At 37.7% G+C, this 12,254-nt stretch overlaps 1 protein-coding gene across 5 annotated transcripts in view; it reads right to left on the reverse strand.

Annotated features, from left to right (window-relative positions):
* Positions 1-7,092, reverse strand: part of Piwil4 (piwi like RNA-mediated gene silencing 4) — an 85,966-nt gene extending 78,874 nt beyond the window's left edge. The window contains exons 1-2 of one of the 5 annotated variants that reach the window (XM_063256215.1): positions 6,760-6,785; positions 1,451-1,555 (exon numbers count right to left, since the gene is read on the reverse strand). In XM_063256215.1, the coding sequence (XP_063112285.1) occupies positions 1,451-1,480 (30 nt within the window). In that variant the 5' untranslated portion in view covers positions 1,481-1,555; positions 6,760-6,785. Of the gene's footprint in view, positions 1-1,450; positions 1,556-6,759 lie in introns of all 5 variants that reach the window. The other 4 variants (XM_013151138.3, XM_063256217.1, XM_063256214.1 and 1 more) reach the window with 4 other exon arrangements.
* Positions 7,093-12,254: the final 5,162 nt, after the last annotated feature.

A 12,254-nucleotide genomic window follows, 5' to 3' on the forward strand; every position in this document is an offset into this window, starting at 1 on the left:
CTCCACATCCTTAAAATAAAAAGCCACTTTTACTTTTTATTTTCTATCTTTTGAGCTGTGCCGAAAAACTTATCAGTTCCTACCTCAGACTGCATGATATAAAACTATACTAGTTCTCATCTTCTTTGTAAATTCTTTCTCATAGTCCTTTGAGGACTCATACTCAAGGCTCCCCTCTCCCCAAATATTTATGTTGCCCTCTGGTGGATGATATAAGAATGCAGTCCAGTCTCTACTTTTTAAAAATTTCCTAGAAAAATAAGTCTTCATTTCCTATTCCCTTAAACTGTCTCATAATCAAACATATCCAGTAAGAACAATGCAACGTACTAGTATATAGTACTGTATTAGTATACACTTATAAAAACAGTTTTAACCCTAGGAAATAGCATATGTAAGCTCGCCTTCTTCCTTCCTTCTTTCCTTCCTTTTTCTTTCTTTCCTTCTTTCTTTTGACAGAGTCTCATTGTGCAGTTCAGGCAGGCTTTGAACTCACTTTGTAGCTCAGTTTGGCTTCAAACTCATGGCAACCCACCCGACTCAGTTCTCCAAGTGCCAGGATTACAGGCGTGCATCTCCATATCTGGCTAGCAGTTCTGTTTTAATTATTTCATTTCTGCTAGCAATTTCTGGTACCTAAGAGCATTTCAATAAAAACCTGTTGAATTAAAGAGTGTGAAATATGCACCTACTAACTACTAGGAAAGAATCATGAAAATAAGCGCATTAGCAGTTTCAAAAATGCATCGGTGGGATTCTGGGACTCCCAGAACATATCTGCTCTCACATGAACCCCTACTGAGAGCAGCCAGTGCCCAAATTATATAACCAATAAAATGTACATACTTTGTGTTTGCGGGATGAAATATCTGAATGATTTGATAATGTTTAAGTAACTTGATTTTTCTAGGTCAGTAGTTGGCAAAGTGTGTTCTCTGAAGCAGCGGCATCAAATTTTACTTGGCAAAAACATAAAACATCTTGAGCCCTACCCTAAACCTACCAAATCAGATGTCTTAGGGATGGGGCCAACAAGCTGCTTTTAATAAGCTCCTGAGTAGTTCTGATACAATCTGAAATTTGGAAACCACTGTTATTAGCCATGCCTATATTGATAAGCTAAGATGTCACTGTGTTCTACAAGCAAATGGGAACATTTTAAACTTGTAATTAAATAGAAATAATGCCATGAAAAATAGGACACACAGCAAAGTACAAACTGATATTTAGTTCACTTTTCTAAATATAAAAGTATATTTGAACATAGGCAAAATAGAGAAATTCAAGAATTTCCCAAGAACCCATTAACTCATTTTTTCTTTTGATAGGCATAGTTTTGTAATAAATGAAATAACCATGCTATCATGGCAAGTCCATATTTATTTCACATATCATGGCTACTAGGCAAGTCCATATTTATTTCACAAATATACTTCATCACTGAGATTACCTGGAGGTGAATTTTTAATGTGGCATTCATCTCTCTTGATATAAAGCTCTTCTTCCAAAACTTCCTTAATTCTCTTATGTGGCTCACAGTATAAAAATTTCTTCCCTGTAAATTAAAAAACTGGTTGCTTATTATAAATCCTGACCAATCTTCTAGCCATTAGACCTACATGAATAACTTGTGGAAGACGCATCATTCCATACACATACACAATCTACCTTGCAGATGCTATCTGGGACAGATATTCCATTGTAAGTTCTGGTTCTTTGGGGGATTTCACACTTTCATGTAGTTCCTGAACTGTTGGGTAAATTTCAGGTACCTCATTTAGGTAGTAATGAAAAAAATATACGGAATTTTCTCACTAGCTTCAAGAGAAAAACACTTTTACTCATTTAGTCATAGTTTATAAATCTTTATTAAAGCCCTACTCTGTTCCAGGCATGTGTCTCAGGGCTGAGGACAAACACTGAGTACGAAAAGTTTGAGCAAAGAGCTTGCAATTCAGTCACAGAATAGAGAATGACTTCGACATTATTATCTGTTATTTTAAAGAAGAAACCCAAATTATAATAGTGAATGACTTATGGACTTCCAACTTCTTCCTAGCCTCTAAATTAGCCCTTATTACTTGTACACGCAAGGACTAAATTATTTGTTTTAAAGATCTTAGCTATGTTTCTTTTCTTTTTAATTTCTTTTTTAAAAATAATTATTGTTTTATATTCCTTCTGCTCATCTTGGAGGACAGAGCTCCAGAGGAGCAAGAGGGCTCTGTGCTCCTTGGCCCTGCCTGCCTGCTCTCACTGTCTCCCTTTCTGTAGCTTTCTGGGTTCTGGCCACAAGGCTCTTTGTCTGTTCCCACCTTTGTACACACCATCTTGTCAGCCTGACTTTCCCCTGATTTTTTTCTTTGCCTGTATAACTTCTACTCAAAATTGGTGCCTTAGCTTTAATGTTAGTTTCTCAGGGAAACTAGCTCCTTGACTCCACAATCAACAAATATCCTTTCCTCATAATGCCCTGCTTTTTTCTTTGCTCTCCTTTACTGTAATTTGCACTCATCTTGGTTTCATTGACATACATTTCTTTGTACCTGTTAATTTAACATCTGTCTTTTTTTACAAGACCATAAGCACTATAAAGAATGGGGAGGTTGTATTTCGATGTATTAGAGCCCTGTAATAGAGCTTGGCATAACAACAGATGTTCAGTGAATGTGTGTTTGGGTGGAGCTAAGCACTGTTAGGTTAGATAAAGCTGTCAGTAAAGATTATTTTGTGCACCTGTCTACCAGTTCAGCCTCGTGAATGTCAGAGAACCAGTGGTTCCAGTCTCAGTATCCAATTCAAGGAATCGTGGAAAAACAAATACTTGAGTTATTTAAACTTTGGTTTCAAACTCACAAGGGACAGCAAGTATCTCATCTTTTCCAGACCAACCAATAAAAAGACACAAGTGAATCCATTAGACCTGAGTGTAGACTCTCTCAAAGGAGTCAAAGAGTTCTAGGGGCTGGGGATTTAACTCAGTGGCATAAGCACTTGCCTTGCAAGCAGGCAGTTATGAGTTCAATCCCCGGTACCAATAAAAAAAAAGAGTCAAGAGTCCTGCTGCCCTTGTCTTAGTTACTTTTTTCATTAGGCAGACAAAATACATGACACCCAAAATTAAAGAGGCAATGGTTTATTTAGCTCACAGTTTGTAGAGGTTTCAGTCCATAAGCAGTTGGCTCCAAGCCAGGATGGCAGGGCAGACAGGCATGACAGAGCAGAAACAGTTCTCCGTGTGTAGAAAGTAGCAAAAGCAATGGGACAGCCACAGCCCTTTCTATTCGTTATAGTCTATCCAGGCTACTTAGGGAGGGTAGCATTCATGCCCTTAGTCCTAGTGCCCTTGAGTCCAGCATTGCACCGAGTCAATTCCAGCATCACATACTCTAGATCCAGCCACCTCTGAAAAAGACCAACCTATGACTGCATGAGGCTTTGAGGGGACTTAACACAAGCAAAGACATGCCCCTAACAGTGGCCCTGGTTCATTCCTGGTCATGAAATACACCTAGTCATGAGGACTCAAACACGTCCTCAGACACAGACAAGTAGAATTAGATACTTTTAGAATCTCACTCTTGTTTTGTAAAAGTCGAGAGTCACATAAAGAGATAAATGTCGGCATTACTTGAACCTAACTCTGCTTTAAACTTTTTCTGTAGAGTCATAATCTTCAGCCAGAATTTCACAAACATGGCTGGTGAGAAGCAAAGTCTATAATGAGACAACAGAGAGGAAAGTTGCCTGCTCTAAGTTCAGGCCTCCAGACATATTTCAGCTGTGCTGCTAAGAAAACAGACCGAGGAACTCACTAAGAGTGATATAAGGAACTATGAAAATTGAGCAAATAGTAAGGGCCTAGTATGGGCAAACATCCTCTACTTGGAATAAGAAGAAAAGAAAGAAGGAGGCAGGGAGGGGAGGAAGAAAATCTATAAACTATCTCAGCTTGATATTGATCTTCACCAACATTTGGAGTACATGGTTAGCAAATGGCTTGTGTATGTAAATAATGGGAGATAGTAATCATTAGGTGTTAAGAGGGACTGGTAAATAATGGTATTCTAGACTTTCTTCTAGAACAACATTATTTCAGGCAGGCTTTCTTTGTTGAGAATAATTGCTATAGTTTATTTAGGGATATCATGCCTTAGGTATCCTTACATGTATTATTCCAATTGTGATACATGTATATCACAATTACCTGTGGGCAAGAATAATTATTCCTATACTATAGTTAAACCTATTTTTGAAACTTTTTTACTTTTGGCATGAAATTCATATATGTTACCTAGAAAAATTCAAGGAACAAAAAGTTGAAGAGAATACATTTTATTATGTTGCACTGCATGGGTGTTCCAAAAACGTAATGCTCAGTATTGTTAAGCAAATGACTTCCTGAAGTCATAAAACTAAGAGGCCACATCCACCCGACTCTCACACCTCACAGTTACTAAACTACTAAATTTGGAGAAGCCACAGTGTATTTACATTTTAACAAGGCATTTGGTAAACTAGATCTTTAGGTGGCCGAACGGCCATGACAAAAATGCTATTCAACAGATGAAGGGCTTCTACAGACTACTTGGTCCTGTAAATCACCACCTAATTTGCTGATTTGAATAAAGGAACTACCAACAAACTCACCAGTTATGAGAATGACATAAACATAGGTGAATAATTAAATTGCAGAATCAGCCCTCAAGTGCTACTTCTATACCTGGAAGAAAGTGCAAACATCCATAGGATGGTACTGGTAGAGATAAATATAATAGTTTATATTTGGGATCAAATACATCAAATATGTAAGGAGTGAAAAAGCCTGAATCAAATCTATTCAGGAGACCAGAGCTCCAGAAAGGGAGAAGACTCAGAATTATCATAAACTGCATTTTTCTGATATGTTAATATAATGTCTGTTAAATAGCAAGTGTTATTGTGGCTCTACTTAATAGAATTACAGTGTTCTGATCAAGAGAATTATAGTTCCACCATGCTACATAATCAGATCAGACCTGGAATACTAGGTTCAGGAGTTTAACTACGGGACAGTGTAGAGGTCAGCCAGAATGGTGAGAGCAAGCACTACAAATGACGTTAAGTTTTGTAATAAATCTGGTGTTCAAATAACCTTTATGTAATACTAGGATACTTATATGTGAAAAGACCTCTATTAGTCAGCTTTTCCTTCTGTGGGACAAAATATACTAGCCTGACTGTGTAAACCAGAGAGTTTGGATACCTGCACTAGCTCACTACTCCTTTCCCTGCAACTTGTCCCAATTTTTTTTTTTTTTTTTTTTGGTACTGGAGATCGAACTCATGACCTCACCACATGCCAGGCAGGCTCTTATGCCGCTGAGCTAAATCCCCAGCTTACAATGTTTGGCATGTAGTACCGACTCAATATGTGTTGAATTAGTGACCGAATGATTAAGTTCATCCTTTACTCCTAGAACCACAAGACCAAAATACCTTTAGATCTGTGTGCTGTTAATAATAAGCACGGTAGGTCACAGTGTGGCTGATGCTGAAGGAAGAGACCCCTTTCTCTGAGAAGTACTGATTCTGTGACTACTTTTTGATGAGATCTCAGGAGAGAAAGCTATGTGATCTGCTGCATCCTAAGTACTAAGGACTTCAGCCCATCACTCTCTCCTGGGGCTGTCCAGAGCCCAGGGAACCTGGAAAACCAACACTTGCTCCCCAGAGATGCAATCAAGGAGGTGCTGTTGGAGAGCTAAAGCTGCTTGCATCCCTTTTTGGTCCTATTATGCTCACCATCATTCCTTAGCCCCTGTTGAAGACCTGTGGCCGGAGACCACCATGAAACACCTGTAAATTCAAAAAACAGTGTGAATGAGTGTGGTAACCTGGCCAAGATTCAAGTTTTAACCATATCTGATATGGTCAATATTTGAATACTGTGTCTATATGCTGAGCAAGGCAAGGAGGAAATGACAGTAAGTTAAAATATGACCCCTAATTGTGAAATCCTAAAAGAATCAGATAATGATCTATGAATGTAAGAATCTAAGAATCCCAGCAGGCAGGAGGCTGAGGTAGGAGGATTGCTGTGAGTTTAAGGCCAACAGGGACAACAAGGCAAGACGTGGTCTCAAAACCAAACCAAACACAACACAACACAGTACCCACAAAACCTAAGAAATAAGAGTTGGAGTGTTTTAAGTATTCTTCTAAGCTCTGGTTGAATGAGTTTGAAAATTATTTCCTTTCTTCTGATCTGTACTTCAATTTCCTGATCTATAAAATGAAGGAATTTGGGCTGGGGATTTAGCTTAGCGGCTGCCTGGCAAGTTCGAGGTGGTATGTTTGATCACGGGTACCCAATACATACATACATACATAAAATGAGGAAATTGGCAAAATGATCTTCATGTTTCCATGTGCATTTGTAGTCATACACATACACACATACATATATATTATATACATGTGAATGTGTGTCATATATGGATATATCTATGTTTATATCTATATTTATATACTATCCAGACTAATGTCACTACCCACCCATTAAATCAAAGTGATGCCGGACTTAGACGCCATCTGTAAAGCAGGGCTCAGGGAGCTTTCTGCCACAGTGCCCTCACCTTCACCTCTCTTTCTCCAAAGCAGCTCCTCCTTTCTCGCTGCCCAAACCTATGCGGCTTTGGCAGTTTCCTCCGAGTCTCTTAGCTTCGGTTAAACCTTTCTCCCCCGCCCACCTCCCACCTTGCAGAGCACGCAACTCACACTGTCCGCGAGGTTCCTGGGGGGCGCTGCCGGGTTCCCCGAGCGCTCTACCCCCAAGCCCGGCTGGCTGCCGAAGCTGCTCCCCGTCGCGGCCAGCCTCTGGCTCCGCAGCCGCCGTTACCACCGGCGCTTCCTGCTGCCACATGCTGCGGAGTCTGGGCGTCTGGAGGCCGCCGAGCCTTCTCAGCTCAGAGCAAGCTGCCCGGCAACGCGAGTCGTCTCTGGTTGTTATGGCGACAGAGGCTGCTGCCGCTCTACTTCCGAAGGCTCTGGTGCGACCTCCCCTCCCGCGTACTAAAGGCGCTTAAATTCTGGAAGTGCAGTTCCGGGTTGACTAAAGCACGGGACCTAGCATTAATTCCTAGTTTTACTCACACCAGCTCTTTAACAGAAGCTTTTCAGATGCCCGATGGGGAAACGAAGTTCAGAAAAGCAAATGCCTAAGGCCACATAATAGGAAGTAATGCAACTGGAGTGTGAGCTACAGTCCCTGCCTCCAACATCTGGGAAGATGAAATATTGTTAGGAAAAAACCAAGGTACAAGCGCAACAGGACAGGTTTATTTCAGAAGAAACCTGAAAGGGACCCCGGCACTTAGGCCAGACCAGTAACTCTGGTACAGGCTATTGAGTCTTTCAGAAAGTCATGATCACAAAGTAGGGAGTGAAAGGAAAAAAATCACAACGAGACTTTAAAGGGGGAGAGTTCAGTGAAAAGGAGCTGTAGCTGCTTGCCAGACATGAGGTTTGAGAAAGCACAGAGAGTGGTGGTTGCCTGTCACTAGCCCGCTGAAGAACGATGGGAGTTTGGGATGTGGCCATGGTAACTGGATCTTTTTAAACCACGGTTATACATTTTTAGCAGATAGAAAAGCATAAAGGTGTGGAAGAGGCTTAAAATGGTATCCGGTCTGCCTAGGATGGCTGTGAGTCAGACTCTTGCACATCAGTAACTGTCTTTACAGGGAAGGGCATCAAATTCAGAAAAGCTGGATTTGAAGAGTTAAGAAAGAGAATCTTTTTTTTTTTATTTGGAGCATGAAACTGCTTTTGTTTTTCCTTGTGCACTCATTAAAAAAGAGTTGTGTCGCTTGGAAGTGAGAGGCCCTAAATTCAATTCCTGGTAACCACTGCCCCACCCCAAAAGAATTATGTAGTGGCGCTACTGTTATGAAAGTCAAATGTGCATGATTTTATAGTATCAAATGGTTCTACAAGACTTTTAACTAAGTGCGGGAGATTCTGTCTGTCTCTTTGCCCACAGACAACTACTACTTATTTGTTAGGCTAATACAGTAATTTAGCATTTACAATAAAGAATCTAGAAACAGCTAGAGGGCTCTGAGACTATCAGCGTTCTCTGGAAACAAAGGCCCTAAAATCTCCAGGTAGCCACCATTTTATTTAGCCTGTGCAGGAGGATGGATGTGGTGCATTTCCTGGAGTTCTTGTCAGACTTCCTGCTCTGTGGACCTCACTGACTAAGAGGATACAGTATATCTAGGCCTCAAGGCACGGCAAGGAGGGCCTTGGACAGATTCCATGTCAATTTATACTTAGTGGTACCCAACAGTAGTTATGTCAGTATACTTACTTTTTAGTCATACTTTCTAAATTTCACTGCATATATAGTATACCTCTACAAAATTATGTATATTTTAGTTAGAAAAAATAAATTGAACACTTTTGCTCATAAAAGTGTGACTTATTTGATCAAGTAACAACCATAAAATTACCGTTTTCACCTTCTCCAATATTAAAAACTTGGAGATAACTTATCAACTGTAGTAATTATATTAATTTAGGTAGTCTATTTCCTTCTAAATGGCTTTTGATGTTTAAATTTCTAACCATTATATGTGCATTTTCAATTAGATACCACTGAAAATTCTCTTGGGAATAAATTATTGATAAAAAATATGAAATATACTATTTGGGCAATGAATTGTAGTTTCTGCTCATTTACCTCCCCCAAACTGAAAAGAAACAATAGAAACCCGATGGTGTTTTACTTTTTAAATTTCAATGAAGTGAAATGAAATAGAATATGTCCACTAGATGGAGCCCAAACTCAAACCTAAATACTTTTTCACAAAGGATTTTAAAATGTATTCAACATAAAATCATGGCATCTGTATTAAAGAACTAAAACGTTAATATGTTATCAAGCTAATATATAAATTTAATATTATTTAGTGGTATTTAAAGAATTTTGGTGGGTTAAGTTTTACATATTGTGTTTAATTCTATGGATTTATAAAAAAATCTCAAACTGATATTCAGTGCTATTGTTTTTTTCTTCAGAGAAGTAAATGATATAATACTTTTAAAAAAATACTTTTGATAGCCTAATCTAGATTCTAACAGTCCCAATCTAAATTATTTTAAAAGCCAACCGAACATGTCTTTTACATATGTCTCTTACATAGTAATGAGACATCTTTTCAAACTTACTGAATACTGTCAAGTGGACTTAATTCAGGGGTGATTATTTTATTTCTTGTTTTGTCAGCTGATGGAGAAACTGCTTCTCCCAAAAGCCTTATTGCCTGGGATTTTAAGTATGATGTTGGCTGTTGATTTGTCATTAATGGTTTTTATCAGATTGAGGTAAAGATCATCTATTTGATTTTCTCCTGGGTCTTTTTTTTTTTTTACCATGAATGTGTATTGGATTTTATCAAAAGTCTTTTTTGCATTTATTGAGATGATCATCTGATTTTTTTCTTTAGCTTTGTTAACATGATGTATTACATTTATTGACATGTATCTGTTGAACCATCCCCACCCACATTCATGGAATGAATTCCACTTGGGCATGGTGTACAATCTTCTTGATGATTTGCTGCATTGTTTGTTATTATTTAATTGAGGATTTTTACATCTATGTTCGTTAGAAAGAATGATCTATATTTCTCTTTTTTGGTTGGGTCTTTCTCCGATTTTGGTGTAAGGGTAATACTTGCCTCTAGGAATGATTTAGGGAGAATTGTTTCCCTTTCAGTTTCGTTAAAGATTTTGAGGAATATTGGTGTTAAATCATCTCTAAACTTCTTGCAGAATTCATCTATGAATCCATCAGGACCTGGGATTGTCTTTGTTGGAAAGTTTTTAATTACATTTTCAATTTCATTAACTGATATTAGGTCATTCAGGATTTTTATATCTTCTTGATCCAGTATTGGTAATTCATACGTTTCCAGGAATCTGTCCATTTCTTCTGTGTTTTCCATCCTATGAGAGTATAGATTTTTAAAGAAAGTGTTGATAATCATCTGAATTTCCACAATATCTGTAGTGATATCACCCTTTTCATTTCTTTCTTTTTTTGGGGGGGGGGTACCTGGGATTGAATTCATGCTTGCTGCAAAGCACTTGTGCCACGGAGCTAAAGCCCCTGCCCTTAGCCTTTTTGTTTCTTATTATGTGAATCTGAGTTTTTCTTTCCTCTCTTTGATAAGTTGGCTAGGGTTTATCAATTTCATTTAATCTTTGAAAGAATCAACTCTTAGATCCATTAATTCTTTCTATTGTTTTCTTAGTCTGAATTACATTAATTTCTGATTTCATCTTTATAATTTCCTCCCCACTTTGAGCTTTGGACTTGATTTGCTCTTCTTTTTCTAGAAGTTTGAGGTGCAGCATTCGGTTGTTTATTTGTGCTTATTGCATTTCCCTGATGTGAGAATTCACCACTATAAATTTCCGTCTTAGGACTGCTTGCATTGGGTCCCACAAGTTTCAGTAAGCCATATTTGCATTTTCATTTGATTGTAGATGTTGTATAATTTCTTCTTTAATTTTTTCCTGAGACCTACTGGTTGCTCAGGGGATTGTTATTTAATTTCCATATGTTTATGCAGATTTTGTAGTTTCATTTGTTATTAGTTTCCAATATTGCACCATGGTCACATAATACAGATGGAATAATTTTAATTTCTTTGCATTTACTTAAGCATATTTTGTGGGCTAGTGTATGGTCTATTTTAGAGAATTACCCATGTGCAGCTGAGAAGAATGTGTATTCTGATGTTGTTGGGTGGAACACTCTGCACACATCTACTAAGTCCATTTGTTCACAAGTTTGATACAGTTCTGTCAGTTCTTTGCTGATTCTTTTTTAGCTGATTTGTCTGTGACAATGGGGTGTTAAATTCCCCCATTATAATTATGTTATTGCTTATTTGATTTTGCATGTCTATTAAGATTCATCTTATATAGTTGGCTCTCCCATATTTGGTGCATATATACTTATGATTGTTTTGTCTTCCTCTTGAAGTTTTCCCCTAACAAGTATGTAGTGAACTTCTTTATCTCTTTTGATCATTCTTGGTTTGAAGTTCACATTGTTTGCAAATAGAATAGCTATACCTGATTTTTTTCTGGGTTTCTGTCACATGGAGTATTGTTTTCCATCCTTTGACTTTCAGTTTATGAATTTCCTTTTGGGTTAGATGGGTTTCTTGTGTACAGCATATGGTTGTATGTTGTTTCTTAATTCACTCTGCTAGTCTGTTTCTTTTGATTGATGAATTGAGACCATTTACATTGATGGGTATAACTGATATATACTGACTTATCTTTGTTATAGTATCATTTTGTTGTTAGTTCTGTACTTTTTCTCTCTAAGGCTTGCCCTGCTTGGTGGTTTTTTTTGTGTTGTTCTTGGAATTGTGATCATCTTTATCCCTTTTTAGGTTGGTGTTCATGAATTTCTTCTGGTGTCCTTTGTCATAGAAGTATCTTATTTCTCCATTGATTTTGAGAGAGAGTTTTGTATGGTACATCAATCTGGGTTGGAAATAGTTTTCTTTCAGAACTTGAAATACTTCACTCCAAGCTCTTCTTGGCTTGATGATTTGTGTTGAGAAGTCTGCCATGATTCCTTCATAGGTGATGTTTCTTTTTCTGTGACAAGTTTTTAGTATTTTGTCCTTATGCTGAATTTCTGAGATCTTAATTATTATGTCTCAGTGAAGATTTATTTTGGTTATGGCTAATTGGATTTCTATATGCCTCACTTGTCTGTATTTCAGGTTCTTTCCCCATGCTTGGAAGATTTTCTGCTGTTATTTCTGTAAATAGTCTTTTTATGTCATGTGTGTTGACTCCTACTTTTTCACTGACATTTATCATCCTTATATTGTTTCTCTTTGTATTATCTTGCAGCTGTTGGATTGTTGTTTCCTGGTCCCTTGTTATTTTTAAGAGATCTTCCCTTTCATGATCATTAGCTTTCATCCTCTCTTCAAGGTCCGAGAATCTATCTTTAGCTTTATTCAAGCAGTTTTGCCAAATTTCAGTGGAATTTTAAACTTCTTGACTATCTCTTTGAATCTGTTTTATGTATTCTAATTCTTTTCTATATTGTTCATTCAAGGTTTTCATCATTTTCTCATATTCCTTTACTTTGTATATACATCTTTAGATATAGTCATTTCTTTCATGTTTGTCATTTCTTTTTTTACCTAAGAGATTACTTCGGATCAGATTTC

This window comes from Cavia porcellus, unplaced genomic scaffold (assembly GCF_034190915.1).
Source record: "Cavia porcellus strain 051 isolate PalLab524CR breed Dunkin Hartley unplaced genomic scaffold, mCavPor4.1 scaffold_9, whole genome shotgun sequence".
Lineage (NCBI taxonomy): Eukaryota > Metazoa > Chordata > Mammalia > Rodentia > Caviidae > Cavia > Cavia porcellus.